Source organism: Poecilia formosa, unplaced genomic scaffold (genome assembly GCF_000485575.1).
Source record: "Poecilia formosa unplaced genomic scaffold, Poecilia_formosa-5.1.2 Scaffold103, whole genome shotgun sequence".
Classification (NCBI taxonomy): Eukaryota; Metazoa; Chordata; class Actinopteri; order Cyprinodontiformes; family Poeciliidae; genus Poecilia; species Poecilia formosa.
The window spans coordinates 1,492,105-1,514,843 of NW_006800042.1; the positions used below are offsets into that span (position 1 = coordinate 1,492,105).

The window sequence follows — 22,739 nt, forward strand, 5'->3', positions numbered from 1 at the left end:
AAAAACATTATCATGTTAACAAGAGAGCTGGGTTGTGCTCCTTTCCACTGCATGGCTGTTTGCTTTTCACACCTGGAAAGAAAGTGCTGTTTTAACTTTTCTCATGAGCAAAAGTGACAAAACCGTCTTCTGTCAATTGAACCATCTGGACGAAGGAAAACCTTCAGCTGTTTTTTTTTTTTTTTTGAAGCTGTAGTTTCTTAGAAGCTCGGAAACCGACCCATGCCCGATACCAAGGTACTTTATTTGTGTGTTGGTGGAGACAGGCGGCGCTCTGGCGGGTTGATGGGGGCGGTCTCTGGTTTGGTATCCATGCACGATGGACACAAAAACACTATTTACAACCAACACGTCAATACTGTAGTTTTACGTCTGTTTAAGGCTGTACTGCATAGAGAGGCAGTAAGTATAATTTTCTTGAAATGATAGTCACTTTCTGCACAACTTTGTCATTATTACAAATTATTAGTGGTATTATTCACAATTCTCCTTACATGAACTCACTTTATTCAACAAATAAGACCACTTGTTTCTCTTTGTCGCAAAGTGGACCCGGAGCATGGATTTTGTTTAAGGTCACTGCCAGTGTAAATGGCCAGATGCATAGCAAACAATATACGCAAATATGTGTGTTTTTTTTATTTTATTATTTTCTCCTGACAGCTGCTTCTGTTCCTCTATTTGTCAGATATCTCACTCGTTAGGAGCGAGTGATGTTCAATTCCACATCAAAGACAGCGAGAAGAATCGATACCTCCGGTCAGAAGCAGATCTGACTCAGTGGGGTTTTTTTTTTTCTTCTTCTTCTGCCACCGCTGCACGGCGGTTTCTAGGTCAGAACATGATGCGCATTAAACACAGCGAGTCCCACCCTTTCCAGCTCTGTCAGGATGAAACGATCAGAAAACGAGAAGAACGCCCAGAGACGGAGAGACGTGAGGGGACACAGGCAGCGTCAGGGATCTGATGACATAAGACACGAGGGTCGATATGCACAATCGTGAACATGCTTGGGTCACTCTCGGGAGGGCACTCCTTGCCACTTTCTGTTCCTTCAGTCAAATGCAATCCGTGATAGAAAGGAAACATAAGGCACAAGTTGAGCTGCTGCAACTGAGAATATCACCTGACCCAAAAAAAAAACAAACAAAAAAAACAAATCCACCGGTCTGAAAACGTTCCCAAAGAAACACTGAACTATTGTTTATGTCTGGGAAAAATCCAACTGTGATCCACAGTCCCATATACTGATAAAATAAAAAAAGAAGAAAAAGGAGTGAAACAAAAGGCTCATTGACACCGAGGTCCAACATGGCTACATTCTACAGTGCACATAGGAATGCTTTACATTGCTGGCAATGTGGTGGAGAGTTTGCCAAACTTTAATACTTTCAAATACTACATCCTTACGGAGTTCTGAGACTTTGGTTTCAAAGTCGAAACACTGGATTTGCTTCACTGAAATCAGCTGAAGTAGAAACATAAAAGGGGAGGATGGGGCTGTTAATTGAACTGTCCAATTGTGACTTACGCTTCATTTGTTTTGTTTTTGTTTGTTTTGTTTTGTTTTTTTTTTAAATGCTTTTTGGCTGCGCGGCCTGCATATATAAATTGATTAAAAAAATAACGCATGCTCTCTGGACCGGACGCCCAACCCAGCGGATGCAAAGAACACATAAGGCTAGAACAAGCATGTAAGTGCTGCATTTTGATTGATGCAAGTGAACGGTTCTTCATAGTGCATTTAACAAACTCTAAAAGTTCAGCAAAAAACACATCCGACATTCCTCTTTCACCCAAAACACTCCCTCCCCGCCCCCACCCCTGGATACAAACACAATAATGAGCGTATGAATGAATATACGTGGTATTCTTCTGTCTGAAAACATACTTGTCTTGAGTCACACCCATGTCTGTTTTTGGTTATAAAACAATACACACTTTCATTATCTACAATTCTATTTATTATACTGGAAGCCAGTACACATCTATGAGCTGGTTTTTTTTTTCCCATTGTACAAGGCAGGCAACAGTGGACTTTTTTAGTTCTATGTACAGTCGGGGGACAAGTTTTAGCCACCGTATTGCCTTTTGATTCCCTGCCCAGGAGAGGCCTGAGCGAGACGGGAGAAATACACGACAGACAGACTGAAAACAAGGAAGCTCAAGGACTGCAGATTGAAAACATCAGTAGGAGCAAAACTGAGGAGAATTGGGGGTTAAACGGGGAAGATGAGCTGCCAAGGAAGTGTGAATTTCTTCGAAAAGTGGGCGAGAAACCTTAGAAAATGGTAAGGGGGGAAAAGAAAATATCCCAGACAGGTTAGGGAGGGTTAATTACTGATGTGTTATCCTGCATGTCTCACAAGCTTCCACAAAAAGGCAAAAAAATAAGCAGAGCTGCACAGTTTTATATGAACCACCCCCACCCACTTCCCCTTTGCTGGTAAATATATGGCTAAAGCCACATTCAGATACTGTATCGTAAAGTACCATACACGTCACTGTATCAGATACATAAAGAATCACATGAAATCCTACTCTATCATAAGTACCACACACTTTTATAGCATCAGATTCAGTATCGCAGAGTACCGTAGAGTGCCGATGTGAAAACAGGTCCGGAGGGTGTTTGAGAAGCCCGTTGTCTGGTCGGGGTTTCTGCAGACGGAGGGAGGCTGTCGCTCCTCCGTTACCGCTCCGCCGCCTGGGCTCCTCTCCACCGACCGGAGGAGGAGACACAAGTCAAAGTGCATCAAAGGGTTCCCGCTTTAAGGGCACTGCATCTGTTAGGCCTGAAGCAGCTCTGATTCTGGTAGCTGCTCTACCGTCAGTTCAGGGCGTCTACTGACTGCCAGGCGCCCACAGTTGGTCCCTGCTGTGGCCCCTGCCTCTGCGTTTGCCCTCCTTATTCCCGGGAGGAGGGACGCATCGCGCCTGGTGCACCACCGTCTCGATAGTCGCTGCGATGGAGTCGTGAGCGGGGAGCTCGTGAGACTCCAGGGCCAGGCTCGGCCTGAGGCTGTGCCGACCCGGCAGGTTGTCGCACCTCTCCAGGACGGGCATCCCCAAAGTCCTGCCGTCGCCTTTCCTGCTGGCCGGAACGTCCAGACCTCGAGCGTCGGCCCAGACTTCCTCCCTCATGGTGGCCGGCTGCGACTCCTCCAGGGGCTGCTTTCGGGGCCGCCCGGGCCGCCGCTTGATGACATTATTTCCTGTTTTGGCTTGTCGCTGCAGACGCTTCGCACGTAGGATCTTCTGCACGTGATCAAAGTTCAAAGAATGCATCCTCCTGACGTCCTTCTGGATCTGTTCCACCTCACGGCGTTTATACCTCCTCTTACCGGGGACACCTGGGGAGTAAAAGGGAACGATTTAGGTGAGTAAATAGGTTGCAAAGCAAGCAGGAGTTTTCGTGCAAGCATCATGTAATTTAGCTCATGGAAGAAGGTCTCTTTTTTTTCTTTTTTTTTTTGCCTCAAGAGCTTCCTGCTAATTTTGAGATATTCATGTAAGCTTTTCAAAGCCCAGCTGAGCCAGGAGAGCAGATCCTATCCTGTAATTGTCTGCTAGAGAGCAGAGAGGAGGAGATCCTATTCTGCTCGCAGGAAACCCAAAGAAATGTCTCCTTCAACCATTTAATATGTCGCCACACAGAAACAAACCGGTGCATCTGGAGAACAGGCAGCCAAAAAGTCACACACACCCACACACACACACATCCATATATCCCCCAGCATCACATAGACACAAAGAGAAAAACACATGTGCACGCATGCAGAAGGCCCCAACACGCAGGAATAATGAATTCAGCAGTTCAGAATGGCTGAGCAGAAGAAACTCGAGCCATATTGTTTCTTTCACACTGATGAGCTGGGCAGTGTGCCCTTTACACGCTGTTCCATTCTTTCTCCTTCCCTCTTTCCCATCACTCTCTTTCTCCTCTCCTCTCCGCTCTTCATGGGAGGCAATATGCCGCTCTCTCATTTTCAATTAAACTGGAAACACTGCACCGTTTCATTTCCGTCTTCATTTCACAAACAGCTTCCTGATCTTGGGCCTTTTTCAGTCTCTCTTTTTGTTTTCAATCTTTGTCCCCTACACCGTAACCCCTCCTCCACCCACACACACACACACGCACCCACCCCCAAAAAATTCCTCGTACCCTCTCCTCCCTGTCTGGGAACCGTTCCCGGCGCTCAGAGCTAGCAATAGCCAAAATGGAGGGAGAAGCACAATTGGCCGCTGGTTCCCAAATGGTCATTTCTTGTTTTGGTCCACAGTCCTGCTGCTACAGCTTAGCTGGTTTTTGTTGTGATCCAGCACTTCAATAAAAGTGTGGCAGGATTGCAAAATAATGAAGTTTATGCACAAGTTAAATGAGAATAGGCATGATATCATAAACCTGAGTAAAAATATTCAACTTTAATAACATTAGGAACAACATACATAATCTAACTGTTTTTATTTAATGCAGTTGGTTAATTAGCCCAGAATTTTACCAACTTTTAACATTACTTTAATAAGAGTAATGCAGGACGTTCAGCTAGTACCCACACCATGTCTAGCCACGCTTTTCACAACCACAAATATCCCCAAACGCTCAATTTAATATTTCCTTTAAGAAGGGAAAAGGTGCAGTAGCCTTCTTTCAGCCAGCTCCCTGACAGTGTGCAGCAACAGGTGGGGGAGGTGCAGCTCTGTTTGATTCTATGCTCCGTAGAGCTGAAAAAAACTTAGGTGACTCCAGAACGTTTTTTAACGTCTTACTTAAACGACTTTAAACGGCAGCAGTGGTAGGACAGAAATATTTTATGCGCTTTTGAAACCAGCCCATGCCTGGTCTTTACTTAGGTTATAAAATGTGTATTAAATGATTTGTGGAACATCTGCTCCTTTTCTGTTCATGTCTTCACAGTTTACTGTAACTGGGTGAAATATTTTGCATAAATCTACATTCAGGTCCTCGTGAGGCTAAGAGGCTCGTCAGAGAACGGTTCGCTGAGTGTGTGTTTATTTTAGATTTACTCCCACTTTCATAGTTGTTTCTCCTACAGTTTTCAATGGAGATAAAGATATTCTTCAATAATGGTAGTTTTAATTTTTCAATTATTCTTTTTCTAAATTGTTTGTTTACCTCTTTGCCCAATAATATCCCCATTTAATATCTTCTTGGCTCCATTTCAGAACCGTAAAAAAAAAAAAAAAAATGAGGTTTCACTTTGTTTCACCATGAATTATGGTGTGTTATATAGAAGAAAAAATGCTTAATTGTCATCATAATTTCATTTCATTGTTTATTTTCTCAAATCTTTGTATTACACTTTATTTCAATCTATTTTGGGCTAACTGACTCTGTTTAAATGACATGAATCATTATGATTGTTGATGAGTCCAAAATCATCTTAAGTGATTTTGTACAAACATTTTAATTTTACTACGTATTTGAGTAATATAACTATACTTACTTTAAGCAGTGTTTCGAAAATAACATTAAATCACAGTCAAAGCACATAAAAAAAAAAATCCTCCGGATGTTTGAGAATTATTGCGTGGCTGAAACATGCATTTCATGCCGGACCAGCACCAGTTGGTAATTCTGAGTGGAAGTGCTCCCGTTGTGACTTCACAAATAACACAAGGAGGTGTGGAGTTTTGACTAATAACATTCAAGCTGCTTATATCAGCTGCATGCTGTAAATTTTCACTTTACGGTTGCCAAAAAAGTTAGAAGGGGCAGTGAAATTAGTGACTGCAGAAAGCACTCAGTAGCAGCGGTTTATGAGCTGCACAGAAGTGAGCACACACGCACACATGCACACTACAAAGTAGCAGAAATTTATGAGCTCCATACACGGAACATTAAACCGATGACCTTCACCGGCGCGAGGGACTCTGTAGCACCGAGGACCTGTTCCTCTGAGGAGCAGAGAGGCATCCCCACCTCCACGGCCCGCTTCGTATCCGACTAGCAGGATAAAGTCATCCTCCACGATGAAAGTTATTTCAGGTTCTGTCTGCGTGCAGAGGTTGTAGCGTCATGTGAATCGGCCTTCCTGGCTGTTCTCGCTTCTTTCCAGATGTTTTAGATATCGATCTTCGTCCTCCGGCGTTCTGCTCTCGCTCTGTCTTACATTTTCCTTATCGTCTTCTCCTCATGCGTTCTTCTTCTCCTCAATATTTATGTCTGTTTATGATTTTAAAAGCTACCTCTGCTGCCGTTGCACTTTTCCCCCTCCATCAGGTTTTCATGGGAAATGTGAACTAATCTCATTTAAGGATGAGGTAAGCAGACAGTGTTCTGTGCTTTACAGACATTAAGCTTCTTTTTTTTTTTTTAATACCGTATCTTGGCTCTGCTCATTACAGGAGCATGCTGTCATTTAGCAAATGAAATCGTGCATTTATGCAGTTATTCATGCAAAAGATTGACCGAGTCCAGAGCAGTAAACAAAGCCAATTATATTTTCCACCGCATCATTCCTGTGGTTTAAAGTAATTTTAATGACATACAAAAGAAAAAAAAAAAAGAAACAGAGAAATATTTTTTTTCTACACATACTATACAACTGTAACTAGAGAAACTCCAACCATGCTGGGCATTAATTAGTAATATTAACAAAACAACCCTCAGCAATGCCAATGTGGGAAAACAGCTTTTGACACATTCGCTACTGCAATAAAAACAATAATAAGTCAACTGATTAGAATAGTTGCTACCAAACATAGATCTGCATCTGGAGTCAAAGTTTTAAAAAGTTTCGGTTTCACACCGGCAGAAACTTTCTGAATGCCTTTCCTCTGGTTTACAACCGATTTAATGAGATTCCAGAGTAAACGCCTAAATAAACAAAAATGGCTCCAACTTCATGAGACTTAAAGGGATCCAGCATTGCTCCAGCCCACTGTTGCTGCACACTGCTCATCAGATGACTGAATAAAGACTACTACAACTTTTTTTTTTTTTTGCATATGATTCGGACTTTTTGAAATATTTCTGGAAGTAGAAAAACAGAAAGTGTGGAAACAAAGGGAGGAAAATACTCATTAATCTCACAGTTTTAAATCGGTGGAGCAAAGCAAAAATAATGATTAAAGGTAACAGAAAATATTCAAGTAACTATAATATTTTTAGCAACCATTTTGAAACATTTTACAGAGCAGCTTCTTCTAACTCCTGGATATATAATCTGCTGTGAATTTTGCAGGTTGAGGATGATTCCCCCCACCCCATCCGTTTACGTGCCTGCATGTGCAAACGCGTGCAGCAGAACTCATATGCACACGAGCCTGTATTTTAATTGGACTAAGGCGGTGAAGTGAAGCAGTAAGTCATGCTAGAGAAGGGGCAACGGGAATGGGGAATAGAGAAGGTAATCTGGGAGGAGAGGGAGACAGGGGTGAAAGGCAGAAAGGAAGTAAGTAGGAAGGAGAGAAGTGGGGGGGGAGAAGTGGATGTGAGAGCTGTGGGAGCAAGGTAGAGGAGGAGAGCAAGGGCAAGAGCTGCAGAAAAGGCAAAACTGGAGAAGAAAAAAAAGGGTAAGGATGTGCAGGAGTAGATGAGGTACTATAACGATAATATGGAAGAGGTGGGGGTGGGCTGAGGGGCCGCGCATATGAGTCATCCGTCCTGGATCCCCTGGGGTGAGGGGGGTGCGTTCTGCCCGAGCCCCTGGCTTCTCCTCCCCACCACTGGACTGGGCCCCAGTCATTAAATCCCTGGCTCCCAGCCAGCTCTTTTAACACAGGCAAGAGCCTTTTACGGCGTGTCTGTAGAAAATAAATCACACTGTGTGAATAATATATCTCTGGCGAACGCATTGGCAGGAGAGAAGGAAGAGAGGGAGGGAGGGGGACGGAGAGATCGGTGAATTATGGTTGTCTCCCATGCATTACGTTCTCTTTATCCCCGGCCAGATGTGCTCGGAGACAGCCAAATACAGAATGTAACAAATTACACATTGCTCTGTGAGAACGCGGACCTAACCTGCACCCGAGTTTATTTATAAACAACAGCAGCATTTGCAGGTACCGCATCTTTAGTCAAGAAAGCCCTATTAGCTCTGCCTGCATGGAGACACAGAGCGTAGCAGATGTCCATTATCACTGAGCTAGAGAGTGATCTCAATCTGCCGATGTTAACAGTCCAGTAACCTTGGCAGGTTAAGATCCCACACAGCTGCTTTGTAACAACACATGTGCATCCGCTCTCCCGTCGCTGGCGTTGGAGCAATTAGTGGCTATGCGGCAGATTGGGCTTTGTTGTTTACATGCAGCGTTCGTCGATGAGCACGTGCGAGAGGGAAACTTCATTTCCCTTTGAAAACTTCCTGGCTGCATGTGGGTTCAGTCAGGACCTCAGTGCGACCGGGCCTGCTGGGCGGCACCGACACGACAGGTGCAACTCGGCGCGTTAGTTCGTTTAGTTTTAGTAGTTTGGTTCAAAATGTTGAACTGATGCACGCATCTCCATATTTCTGTTGAGGAATATGGCTTACAGCTAAATGAAAAGCAAGAATTTAGTTTCCCAGGCTATTAGAATGTCTTATGAGATCATTAATAACAGGAATATCTTAATGCCGACATATCTGCCTACTGAAAAGTAAGTATATGAACTGAGCCTTCAGTCAGGGCTCCCTGTGCATGAATAACTGGATCACTGCAGCGTGAGGTTGCTTTGATAGCAGCCTTCAGCCGGTCTGCGTTCCTCATCTTCCTCTGGATGATGAGCCACAGATTCTCTGTTGACCCTGAACATCAGGCAACTCTCCTTCAGACTCTGAGAACTTTATTTCCAAATGAATGAATCAATCAATCAATCAATCGCCAACCCATTGCTGTTGGTATTCAAGTTAAATGTAAAATTTACTTTCATCTGAAGATGAGACTTTTGGGTTCTGATGATTGTCTCTGGTTCAGCAGCATTTTGTGACTCGTCCCCCAGGGGAGGGCATTTAGTGTGTTTTTTTTTTAACATTTCTTATTATGATAAGAATTCAGATAAATTGTTATGACAAATGGTCGGAAATGTTGCTTTCGTCATTTTCTCCACTGTTCCACGAGAGCATCAATAAGTACCAGTAAATCTGAAAACACGATTAAAAGCGGTTACTGTGTTTTTAAGTAAGTGGTGTCCTGGAGAAGCCTGTTTCAAATGGGAATGGTTTCAGAAGCTGTATTTGTGTTTGGGGTGCCATTACTGCTGTGCCATGCAGTCACAGTCATACCAAAAACAGAAATAAATAGGTTTTTTTTTCTCTATCCTTACCACAATAGTACAAAAAGCAATACATCTATATCACCCACCCTTACTTCCCCCTTCACTTTCCTTTGGGCTTTCAGTGTAGTTTGGTAATCTGGCTCTATTTGTGGTGTTTTATGCTGTATTGATGTCCTATGCATTGCCTTTCTTTTCCTAGCTGCTCTGTCATCTACCTCACCTTTGCTCTCTACCACTTTCCTTCCACTCAACTTTCCATTAACATGCCTGGAAACAGTAATCTAAACAGTCAGCTTCTTTTAAAATTACTTTTTGTGACTAATCCTCCTCGTGTGTCAATGACAGGCAATCAAGCCTTATGACTGTGTAAAATAACATTTTCCATTAGTAAGAACCCCATAAATATTCTAATTTTGTGAGTCACTACAGTTCCACTTTTTAGACCAAAGTACTAAAATAAGTTAACCTTTTAATGTTCTGACATTCAAATGTACGCTGCGTTGTTTGAAATCAAAGAGAGTGAGTGCTTTCTCTTCGGAAACAAACAGAAAGGTCGTAATGTGACGCTTACCAGTGAGAGCTGGACTAGAACGCTCGTTCATCTGCTCCGGCTCCTGCCTGGCCGTTTGGAAAGACATTAAGCCCTGATCTCCGAAGACAGCGAGCCTAGTCCTTCTGCTCCTCCCGGCACACTCATCCTCCCGTAACCCCGAGAAAAGGTCAGAGGCCGCCTCCGACCGCTGCGATTGGCTGCCGTAGCCGCTCATGAAGCCCTTCGCAGGCTGTGCAGTCTGACGGGAGTGGAACTGGCCGTCGGCGAGCGCGTGGCCGGACAGCTGGTCCGACTCGAAAATCCCCAGGCCGGACCCCAGGTTGGGGCCCCTCGCGTTGCCCCTCTGCTTCTCCAGATGCTTTGAGGAACCCTGACCGGCCAAGTCCCTCCTCTCGCTCAGCATGCCGAGCCGCACGTTGGTCTTGGCGCCGCTGAAAAGTCCGCCCAGCTCCTGGCGGTCCCGCGGGGAAAGGAGAGGCTCGTCCTTGTGCTTGTGCTTGTGTTTGTGCTTTCTCTTATGAAGGCGGACCCCGGCCAGACCGCCTGCACTGCTGCCGCTCAGGGAGCCCAGAGCCTCCGATCTCACAGTGGGGCCCTGCAGGGGGCCACTGGCACTGCGGATCTTCGCCCCCACCTGCAGTTTGGGGTGCCCGCTCGAGAGGAAGGCCTTTGGCGGTGGGACGGCGGGCCTCATGAAAGGGGACGGGGGTGCAGGCCCAAGCGAGTGGTGGGGCAGGTAAAACGGTGGCGTCGGGGGGAAGTAGCCTAGATTCAGAGGAGGTGCGTAAGGCATCGCATACGGCGCTGCATAGTAATTCCCCCCTCCTAGCGCGTAGCCATATCCGGGGACAAACGGCAGCTTGGATGTAATCGGTTCGCTGGCTTTGGCCGGACGGCCACGCCTCCGTTTGGCCTTCAGGTCTGCACTCCTGCGCAGGTACGAGCCGGAGTCGCAGGCGTAGGAGTCGTAGCTGAGCGGGTAGTAATGGTGAAAGTTGAGCCGGAAGATAGATGGGTACGGATGCTGAGGATAGCAGGTGTACAGCCTGTGAGAAACCCGCAGCTGCTGGAACTTTAACACAACCTGGAAGGCACAACAACAACACCACCACACCGGCTTAGTGCTCGCACTTTATCACAAATGAAACAATGTTTCATGACGCCGTTACAAACCTCTTCCAGTTCAGAGAGAAAGTGAAGATGGTCCCGAGTCTGCAGGCATTTCCTCTTCCTCCGGTGATGTTTCTGCTTCTTCTCCTGCTGTGACAGATAGCTGTCCACGGCAGTAACTTTTCGTTCACAGCGCGGTCTGCTCCCCCTGGTGGATGTGTCCAGAGCGGCGGCCTCCGGGGATTCGAACCCGCAGAGATCAAACGAGTACCTGCAAATACAAGGCATGCAGTTCAGAAATTGTAAACATTAGAGTGAATGTAACTTGAAAAACAAGTAGTTAGCAACCTTCCCAAACTTTGTCAGCTTACAACCAAAAATTCAATATAGTTTCCAAAATGTTCAACAGATAAAACTATGGAAATGATCTATATTTACGATGATACAGCTAAATCAATGGTTGGCAACTTTTGAACAGTTTACTGTACCTGCGACGAGAGGCGGGACCCTTTTCAGTTTGATCCGAGGTGCTGTTGTTGTCTGTCCCGATCCCGCTGTCGCTGGGGATCGTCTCCTCGCTGTGGGACTCGCTGATGGGGGACAGGGTCACCTCCTTCACCGATGCCCCCTCCGACAGGTGGGAGGGTGAGTTAGCCAGGAGGCGAGGAGGAGAAAGTTTCCAGCCGCCAGAGAGAAATCCTCTTCCTGACGGTTTGGCGGGCAGGGCCGAGATGGGCTGCAAACTCGGCATGGTGGCGTCTGTGTTGCTGGCTCTCAGCGACGGAGCGCATGAGCTGGGAGACGAGTTGGTGGAAGGCACTGCAGGGCTGTCGTAAAAACTGGACATGGACAGAGACATCTGGGGCTTGTCCCTGCTAGCTTTGAGGGTGACAGAGCCTTGGGTCTCCGCTCTGGGCTTACGCCCTCGCTTTTTACCGATGTAGATGGTTCCTCTCTTGCTGACATTAATCTGCTTTCCCAATCGAGCCTCGATGGTCGTCGCCATGGCGCTCATGGCTGAGGTAACCGGAGCAGAAGCCGACTTCAGAGCCAGGGAGCCGTTCTGACTGGATCCAGAGAGGATCTCGTTCAGGATGCTCTGCATTTTCCCAAGCTTGGTCTTGATCACCGCCCTGGGATGACCTCTGCCTCGCTTTACCTTCAGACTGTTGAAACCGTCGCTGGGAGACGAGGACGCCGCGTGCACCAGCGGGTTCAGCGTGTGCATCTTTCTCCTGCGGCTTATCCCCAGGTTTGACTCCTTCGCCAGCGGGCTCGGAGGTGAGGTGGACGTGCCCTCGTGAATCGTCTCGACGGTCAGGAGCGGCTGCTTCTTGGGACGTCCACGCTTCCTCTTGATGGGGGCGTGGACGGTTAGGCTGTCGGTGTTGGTGTAGAGCGGACTGGAGGGGGTGATTGGGAAGGCAGAGGGCGGATCTGACAGAGCGGAGGGGCTGCCCATGCTGTCTCTCTGAGGGGAGGTGAGACTCGTATGATTCTTAGCTTTCAGGTAGGACCACCTTTCGTTGACCTTGGTTGGCCTGGAATTGGCTGCAGGGCTGCTCCCAGTACTGGGACTGGGACTCAGGTCCATCCTTGGTCTGGGACTTGGACTTGGACTGATGTTAATCCTGGATTTAGGGCTGGACGTCGGACTCAAGCTAACTCTAGAGCTGGGGCTGGGGAGTCTGGGGTTCATGCCAAGACTGGGTTTGTTGATCTGATTGTATGTTGCCTCTCTGAGTTTCAGGGAATCTGTGAGGCTCTTGGGTCGGCCCACCGGGTTTTTCTTCACCCTGTTGGAGCTCAGATCGGTTTCCTGGTCAGGTCCGCATGTACCTGCCTCTCCTCTTTCTCCCCTCTCTGCTTTATCCCTCCTATCAGCTTTTTCTGCCTTTTCTACCCTGTCTGCACTGCTGTCCCTCTGACTTGAAAGTCGAGAATCGTTTTTGTGGGCCTCTATCTTGTGTGCTATTTTAGGTTCTGGGGGTCCGACCGGGGGCTTCTCTGGAGTATCCAGAGTCTGCTGCAGGGACCGCTCCTCCATGGAAAACGACTCATCAAATGAAGGCCTCCGCCGCCTTTTTCTTCCTTTCCCGTCCTCCGCCTGCACAGGCATTCCTCTCTCTTCTTCATCGCCTCTCCTCCCGATGTTTGCTTGGTCTCGCTCGTCTTTCCTTCGTTCCTCCCTTGCTTCCTGGAACTGCTCAGCCGTCCCCTCTTGCCTGTATCTCTGCCTCTCTTCAGAGTTAGCGGGGCTCTCCGACTCTCTCTCCGACTGCCTTCCCCAAGGTGCATCAGCGCTCTGGGGGTTCGCGAACATCCTCTGAGAGTCTTTCCTTCCATACTTCCTCTTGATGTTTCCAAAGAGCTGTTCGCTGACCTCCTGCAAACCCTTTCCCCTACGGAGAGGGGGATGCATGAAAGAAAGATTAAGTTTCATACATTCAACAATCATCTCAAACAGTGCATCTACAGCAGGGATGTCCAAACTTGTTGTCACATGGTAATAAAGCATGCGATTACGTCAGTTAAACAAATAAAGTAGTCAGATTTATTGCTGAAAAGGGATGTGTAAATTATTCTAGATCCAAAACTTAAAAACGGTTATGCACATTTGCCTGAATAAAAATAATTGTGCAAATTTCCTAGGTATCACTTGGGAGAAAAAAGAGAGCAATTTAGTCGAATCTGATCAATAACATTAGGATTTAGGTCACTCTTTCTTTGAAAAGGTTTGCTGTATTAAATTTATGAAGTTAATTAAAAGCATTCTGGGATGCAGCAAAGCTTGCTTTTGAGCAAAAGTCACTGGTTCTGGCAAGAGAATGCAAAAAGCGTGGTTGTTTAATACAATATTTTACATTGTGATAATTTTTTCCCAATTCATAGAAAGTCTCCATCTACGTCAAATATCTGTGCTGGGGGGCCCAAATTTGTATCTTTCTTGAACTGAAGTCAAGATACAAACACAGTCAGTCCAGGGGTCTGCAAGTGGCTCCCAGGCCGCATATTGGACACCCATCAAACCCTACCTGCTCAGTGAGGTGAGGTTGAGAATGCTGGCGTCTGTGACCACTGGTAGCTGCAGGTCCGGAGTCATGGATCTCTGGGGAGACGGGCTTGAGGTCGCCGCCCGGCAGTAAGGCTGCGTCGCGTCGAGCGATGACCCTCTGCTCCCTCCTACCAAGTCTCCGGATGACTCGACGCCGGCCGGTTGCCCCGGCGAGGAAAAAGCTGCCGCAGACGTGATCCAATCGGGACTGATTTGGTGCGGCTGCGTGTGACTGTGCTGGAACTTCTGAGTGAGGCCATGCTGCGTTTGCTGGGCGTTGGAGAGAAGGGCGCCGCGCGGCTGGTGTTTGGGTAGAGCGGGATCACCCAGTAGCTGCAGAAGACCCCCCTCTCTCTGCTCAGGCATTCTGAACTGGCGCTCGTAAGTCTGGAGACAAGAGAAGACAAAAGAATCTCACTGTTTACTCAGAGAACCAGAAAACAACTTACAGCAAACAGCTGCAAGGGACAGACTGATAGCCGCATGGGTAAATAGAAACGACTACCATCGCCATTCAGCTAGCTTAGTGTACATTTTTCAGTTTGTAAGCACACTTTGAATGAGTGAACCACGGAGTTCCGATATGACATTCATCTCTATTCATAGTAAAACCGAGGATTTTAATACATCTTTTGTGCGAGAGCAAACAATGCGCAGCAAAACAAAGGCCTTGTTTACAGAGCAATTAAATTCCTGTGGCAAGGATGTTTCATGCTGTGAGAGCAGGGAGGGTAGAGTTGGAGATGTTTGAGCTCATGCAGTATCGCAGTAGCTAAACCCACCCTCATCGCCTCACCTTTCTGACTCAGATCTGGACTTCATTTGTATCTTCTTGACTCTCCATCGAGTGTCAAACAAATCGAATGTTTAACCGTTTGAAATAAATTTTCAAAGTCATTCATTCCCCTTTGAACATTTCCACATTCTGTCATTGATAAGCTCCTATGCATGTTATTGGGACTTTGTATGGAGAGAAAGAAAAAAGGTGTGTTTCTTTAACATTTTTTACTAATAAAAATGTATAATTTGTGCTGCTTCACTCATGCTTTCTCTTTTTGCTCTAAATAAAATTCCACGTTTGACAAATTGTCAAGTCTTTCACTCTCTAGACGTGCAGAGAAAATATTTACTCAAGAAAGACTCATTACAAATGCACGCCACACTTTTCAGATTATTAGTTGCAAAATACGTTGAAAACCTATCTATGCTTTTAATTCGAAACTACTTGGTGTTGGTCTATCGCATAAAATTCCAATAAAGCACATTGAAGTTTATGGGTGTTAAGTGGCAAAAGAAATTGGTTTCAATACTTTATCAATGCATTGTACTTAATACATAAACTACATGTGTAAGACCTCAATGTGCTGCATCAGACAAGACAACCGTGCCTAATGTATCACTGCTGCATAATCAGTGTACCGCTGGAAGATGAGAAATAGAGCAGCGGATGGCCTTTGTGGTTTAGCCTGTTATTAACAGACTCAGTATGACGCAACGAGACACTGTTCTGCTGCACAGCAGGGAGATGTAACCTAACCACAGGTTTGCCTCTCATGGTCATGCACACACACACGTCGACGCGCCAGTGCACACACAAAGACACCCTCACACTTCCATACAGTCAATTTAAGTTTTGAACGGTTTAAAAAAGAAAGAAAAAAAAAAAAGAGTTCTCTATACAGAAACGCAAAATGCATGTATGTGAGCAGGTGCTCTGCAAATACGTTGTGTGAATACGTGTAATGCACACACAGGGCATTTGTACACCCTCCATTGTTCACTGTGTTAACGTTTGCTCCTGCTTTCATCTGCTCAATCCCCTCAACAACACTTTTCATGCCATCTTGTCTTCTATTGGAAGTCAAATAGTGAGAGTTGTTTCCAGAGTCTGTTCACTGGCAAAGCACAGAAACACACACACACACACACAACCGCCAAGTTGCACAGCACATGGAAAAAAAAAAAAACACGCCCAAGCAAACAAACACTAAGCAGCGTAAATGATTAACAAAGCCAGCAAATGCATGCACTTCAGCGCACACGCATGCTGCCATTTATCTCAAAGCTCACAGAGTGTGTGCATGCGCACGCACTGACACCAGAGAGGAGAGCTGGAGAGTCCAGAGAGGAGTAAGATGACAGGCACCTGATACACGCTCGCTTTCTCATTTAACCTGTCCTAGAAAACCTGCTGCTCCGGGTTAAAGGAGGGCAGCCATGACAGAGACAGATTCTAAGGGGGCGGGGGGTTGGAGGGGGACGTCGGTTTAAGACAGACAGTCTCACACACATATGCACCATACACATCCTCCCCACCGACCACAAAGCAACCACAGAGAGATAATAAAAACGAGGAAACATGGAGGCAAAAGAGGGGAGAAATAAGAAGACAAAAATACAAATGGTGCTCCACCACCACCAGTACACACACCTCCCCTTTTTCCTGGTTGAGCCTGGGTTATATTGGCACCAGTTCAGCTTTTTGTTCTTAGTTTCCTCCCCCTTCCTCCCCCCCCAACCCGCCCCGTCTCTGTGTCTCTCTGTGTGAGGCATTTCCAGGGAAAACGCACACACTGTCTGATATTCACAGTCAGATGTAAATAGCGGTCATAAAGAGTGAGCTGCCGGTACTCACGGCTGTGTTTTAGTCAACAAAGTGAATCTTAGAGTTGTGCTGGGCTCTTTGTTTCCAGATAAGGTCAACGTCAGCCTCAACCTGACGGGCGTTCAGCTGAGAATAGGCACGGGCTGCTAGGAGATGGATGAAATACCTCGGTTTCATCAAACAGTTATCACTGTAGAGGGATTATTATGTCTAATATCAATCCAAGGCCCTCTACTACTAATTTCCAAAAGCTTCCTGGGCAACCAGAAGTTCAGGGAAACATCGGTGGCATCTTATTTTAGACGAGGTCGTTTAATTCCTTCCTTCAGCCACAGCAGGCTCTCTCTGTCTGTCTGCAGGACTTGGTCTCTCCTGGTACTGGCTTTTGGGCAGCCTTTCTTCTGCCAGTCTGTCCCAGGGTAGCTGTGGCTACCATGTAGTTCACCACCACCAGTGTGTGAATGAAAGATTTGCTACATTTTCTTTTGATGCGCTTTGCTTTCACTCTTGCACTCTGCAAGACGAACCAAACCCTCTGAAGAATCTGTTCACCTCCTCGCCTGTGGTGGCGCTGCACCACGAACCAGTGAAGGAAACGACATGAAAACCTCTGAAGAAAGCATCAGCACAACTTCCGCCTTCATGAAATGTAAACAAAAAACTAGCTAGTTTGTTTTGCAGGAATCTACCCAGGATACAGTCCCCTGTAGTCCACCTTCTGCTTTTGGACCGGTCTCCGGTCTGCTTGGCGTACATTCGGATTGAGTCTGAGTTTACTTAAACCTAACCGAGAAATGCGGTTTTTAGGCGATTTTATGGACCAGAGTTTGCTTGTTTTTGCTCTCTGCTGCCCTTTAACAACTCAGACAGCGGGCTGAAAACTGCTAAACATGGATCTGTTGCTCCTAACCAGCATATTCGCAATTTCTTTATGTGTCGCTGTTAACCTGCAGGAGGGGGCAACAGTCAGGAAATTAGGACATCAGCAGCACAAAGCGTGGACTCTGACCTTTTAACAAGCACAAGACCTGCCGTCCCCAACCTCTCCCTCTGCCATCTACAGGTCTCAACCAGCAGAAAGAAGATAAGGATAAAGATCGCTGTAGCACATTCAGTCCTCAGTTCCTGTTGTGCATTTTCCTTCCTGTTGACAGTCTGCTCTGGTCCCAGATCTGCGCACACCTGTAAGACGCCGCCACTGTTCCAACATCGACTCCATGACACCTGAGCGCCCGCCGTTTCTGAGCCGCACACATTCCTCCTTCAGCGGTGATGTAATCATCAGATAAGGTCAGCACGCAGCAGCTCGGGAGGTCATAGATAATATGTGACTAAGTGCTGCAATCACCCAACTGAAAGGCACTTTGCAAATGAGTCAGCATAAATTTACGGACAGATACGTGGGCGTGCGCCTGAACGCATCACTCTCAGCCTCTCAGTGGGCTTTTATAAATTGAGATCTGATCTGAAAGTTAAATATTGCTCTCGGGATTCCCACAAATGTTCCAGTAAAAATTTCCACTCCTTCCCAGACTCAAGCCTTCAGATTTTTTATGGCAGATTTTATGGCATTAAGGACATTTCAGCACAAAACATTTAACTAGTTGGGTTTTATTATCTTATGTGTTCCACAAATAAAGAAACAACACAAAAGCCGAAGTTGGCTTCTGATTCAGCGTGGCAATTAAGGGCCATTTCTCTGCTTGTTGGGATCTGGACGGATTAAGATGAGCTCAGTTTCAAATAATACTTGGACTCGCATCTGGACAGGGACATCCGCGCTGAGCAGACGATGTAAAGCCGCTCCAGTCAGCTGAGACTAAGACGAAGCTTTTTGGTCTGCACCCAAAACCCTGTGGTGGAAAACTAACACAGTGGTGGCAGCATCATGAAGGGGATGTTTTTCTTCATGAAACACTGAAACCTAAATAATCTCTGTTTCAAAATCAACAACTCTTAGTCTCAGATCTGTTCTGGGATATCAAGGTGATGTAAAATAGAAACAAGGAGAAGGAGGAGTAGTCCTTTCAGGTTACACCTTCAATCCATGATCCAGTTTAGGTCTTTGCAACCTGCAACCAACTGAAAAGTCCCCCAGTGGGACCTGGTGGTGGCAGTATCATGTTTGTACAACCACCAAACACAAAGAAGACGGCAAAATGTGAAGAATATAGTTAAAAATAGAGAAATTCTGGGATTAGCTGGTGGCAGCATCACGCAAAGTTTTCATGAAAACATTAGCAAGATGTAGAAGCTGGGTTTTAATTGGGTTTGAAGAATTATTTAACATCTTTTTTTTTGGGATAACAGAAAATTAAAGCAATTTCGTTATTCAAAACCTTTATGTCCCACCCAACATGTGCTCTGGAAACTGAAAAAGCTTATTGACCTGCATGTATGCTACTATGTGTGACTAAAAACCAACACTGCACATCACCACCCCCATTGTGACGCATGGTGGTGGGAGCATCATGCTGCGGGTTTCAGATTATTTCCTAAACACCTGAACAGAGACTGAATACTGAAAACTCAAATACATTTTTCCATGCTCAATTTAATTTCATCTAGACTCGGGGAAAATAAAATTCTGCTTTTCCAGACTTTTCGTGATCGCATGTGAACCAACCGCGTTCTCTCCTCTCCCAGTCGGATGGCGAGCTGAAGCTTCTTCCCGTCTCGCACAGGCAGACCGATCAGCCCACTGCACTGGGAAAAGAACACCCTAAACAGGCACACCCAAAAATCTCAACATCCCACCACATGCACACCGGCCCACGCAAACACACACACAAACACAGAAATCCTCGTGCCCAGACACACACAATCGCGCTGCCCTTCAAATAGTTTTTCGCAGCCTTTTATTTGGCAGCGCGCCCAGCGGTTAGAGTGTTTCATTTTTCCTGTGTATGGAACTGGGCAGCTGTCCAGGCAAACACACAAAGAGAAAGAGGGAGCGCGGGGGGAGGGAAGAGGCGAAGGAGGAGGGGAGGAGAAGGAAGGAAGGGGGGCTGTTAGTAAAAGAATGAGAACAGCAGAATGAGGAGAAGAGGAGGGGGGGCAGAAAAACAAGAACAGAGGTGCCTGGACTCGTTTACCGCCACTTTTCTCTGAAACCTTATGATTGATATGATCCTGTCTTTTTCCCTCGCTCTCACCTTGTAGTCTTGGTTTTAACACCATGTAGGAACCCAGCTTCCCCCCCCACATACACACACACACACCATGCCCCTGTGCACTCCCCCCCTCCACCCTTCCTTTCACCCCCATCTCCTCGTCCTTTTCTCTTTTCTTTCGTCTATTCTGGAGCTGACCATTCTCCTCCTGTGGGAACCGCCACCCTCCTCCCCGACATGCCCGCTTCTCTCCAGCTCCATTCAGAGCTTTGCTTCCCTGTGATCTGTGTTTCTGACAGCTCCATGAACACACACACACACACACACACGCACACACGCACATACACACACACACTCGCACACACACACATGCAGCTCCTCTGCAAACAAACACCATGAATACTAACAGGGCTTTGTATCCACAGCACTTAAAAACGGGGTAGGAAGAGGCGGGCGGGGCAGGAGGGGGAGTAACAGAGAGGGGGAAAAAGGAGGGAAAAAGCAGCAGAGTAGAAAAGAGGAGCTGTGGCACTGTGTTGATCTTGTGGCCACTCTCACAGACCCCCCACCCCACCCTTCACCCCTCTAACCAGCCCCATTCACCACCCCCTCCACCGCCACCCTCATCCCTGTTCCTCGTTCGTTCGTTCTTCCCACCAGTTCTCCTGGGAATAAAGACTTCCATTCATGCGCCTGAGGAGACCCACAGCGGGGGAGAGAAAAGAGGGAGGAGTGGGAGAGAGGAGGGGGTGGGAAGAGGAGGGGTTGTCAAGGTGAACGGTTTGCGGATGGGTGGGATCAGACCCGCCGCTGCCTGAAACTGTACGTCTGTTTTTACTCAGCATGTTCCACTTCGACACGCTCTTCCCTACCTCAGATTCAAGCGGCTTCTGGGAAAGTTGGGTGGGAACATTTGGAAGTTTGGCTCCGAAGCCGAAAAGCTCGGAAACTATAAAGTCCCCTCGCCAAAGCATCTATATTTTCTTCACTTTTCAGATTTCATCAAGCTACAACTTGAAACCTTTCATGGGATGTTTTAGTGACAGATCAGCAGAATGTAGGGCTTAATTATGAAGTGGGAGGAAATGGTTTTCAACATTTTATTTTTTTTTTTTACAGATAAAAATCTGAAAAGTGTGGCATGCATCTACAATACTACATTTTACTTAAGAAAAAGAAAGAAGAGAGTCAAGAAACTGGGTTAATTTTGAACTGTATTGTCACTGCAGTAGCTTCATAATTACACATTTTGATAATACAGCTCTAGATTTACTGCTGTCCTCCATGAGATGCTCAAAGCTTAAAATATTGTTTTACAGCCCTGATATAAACTTTCCTCACAGCTGTTCTATGTGCGCCAAATCGTACGGATTCAATCTGAGATTAAATGACGACTCTATTTACTAATTAAATAATTTCTGACAGCAATAGGCTGCACTGGATTTCAATTAGATGGATCAAAGCAAGGAAGGCTGAAAAAAAAATGGATGTCAGACTTTTCTAATTTTCATCTGGACAAAATTTTGAATCAAGCCACAGTCATTTGCACTACACAATAATCACATGATAACAGCTGCATTGGTCTCAATAAGCCCCTTTATGAAGAGCAATTTTGCTTATAGAAACTCCAGCATTCATTTTGTTTGCTGTGTTATGCATTTATTTTGGATATTTAAGACATCTTCCAGTTCCAGTGGTACACGTTTGTTAGACATGAAAGTTTATTGATCTTTGTGTACTTACATTACTATGCCTTCATTATTCTATTACTTGAAAACGGTCTCAAAACAACAACATTATCATTTATCCCAATAACTTTTGTGGCAATGCATCATCTAGCAAAATTTATTATCGTGACACGCCTATTTGCAACCACAAAGAGTTTTATTTTTCTCTCCAAAAACCCTGTTCTGCAGCACCATTGATGCTGCACGCCGTCACGTACGGCACATTTGATCCTCTTAGACACGATCAAACGCGGGAGCTTCGGCGCACACGCGAGGCGCAGTGGTGGGTCTGGAGTAAAACGGTCCCTCATACGCCCTCAGCAGTAATCCTTGAGACTGGAGTGCTCCTAAAGATAGCAGCAAACCACCAAAGAGCCTCCTTGTCACGCTCTCTTCCGACACACTGAAAAGTTGATGGCTCAATTTAAACAAGAACCTCTGATTGGCTGAGCCAGAGCATGTTATTATGAGGCAGTTAGAGGTTTCTACTCGCGCCTTAATAGCACACACATTTACATGCTACACAAAGTATACGTCTAATCCCCACTATTACCATTAATGGCGTGTTTGGGCCTTTGTATGTGCAGGCGGCCACAGAAAGGCACTGAGAGCCGTATTAGAGTCGTTTCACAGCGATTATGTACCAATCGTCCCTTTCATGGGGGTCAATGAACTTCAGCTGAGAAACAGCACAGATGACAATCAGTACACACTCTCGACACAAAGACAACACACACACACTCACAGACGTTTGATACTCTTTGCAAGCCTCAAGATAAGTCAAAACTCACTTCCCCAATGCAGACACTCATGCAGCACAAGGTGCACAAACCAACAGGAGAAGTTGTTTGCTTTCTCTGGGCACCATATGACCCAATCGCACCGCTTCTCTCCAACAGGAAACAATTAACAGCCAATGAGCTGCTTTAAGGGATTACTTCCTGTGTGGAATGATTGGTAATTCAAGACAGAAGCTGTGTGCTCAGATTAAACGCTTCCTCTCTGCGGTCTGCAACAGCAAAGCCCCACACACTGATTAGTTATTCACAAATTATGCAGTCTAATGTATTTTATCTGCCTGTGTTGGCGGACAGCAAAGATCTGATAAGAGTAGACGGTCACCACAACCATGAACCCATGACGGTTAGTTCATGTGTTCATGAGAGGCAGTCTGTCTTAGCTTGCAGATGTGCCATGTGGAGTATTACGACAACATGGTTTACTCATTTATCAGTGAGTATAGTGCACAAAATGCAGCCACCCAGGAAAGATCTGGGTGTTTCCAGCATATTTGAACATGTGGGTAGGTAAGACACATTTTAATTATACTAAAACTAATACAATCAAACAATATAA

At 46.0% G+C, this 22,739-nt stretch overlaps 1 protein-coding gene across 1 annotated transcript in view; it reads right to left on the reverse strand.

The window, feature by feature from the left end:
• The window catches only part of setbp1 (SET binding protein 1), a 49,248-nt gene that overhangs the window by 1,125 nt on the left and 25,384 nt on the right, over positions 1–22,739 (reverse strand). Inside the window, exons 3-7 of the mRNA XM_016674875.1 lie at positions 13,919–14,325; positions 11,372–13,285; positions 10,947–11,154; positions 9,792–10,857; positions 162–3,353 (exon numbers count right to left, since the gene is read on the reverse strand). Of these exons, the coding sequence (XP_016530361.1) occupies positions 2,845–3,353; positions 9,792–10,857; positions 10,947–11,154; positions 11,372–13,285; positions 13,919–14,325 (4,104 nt within the window). The 3' untranslated portion in view covers positions 162–2,844. The remainder of the gene's footprint in view (positions 1–161; positions 3,354–9,791; positions 10,858–10,946; positions 11,155–11,371; positions 13,286–13,918; positions 14,326–22,739) is intronic.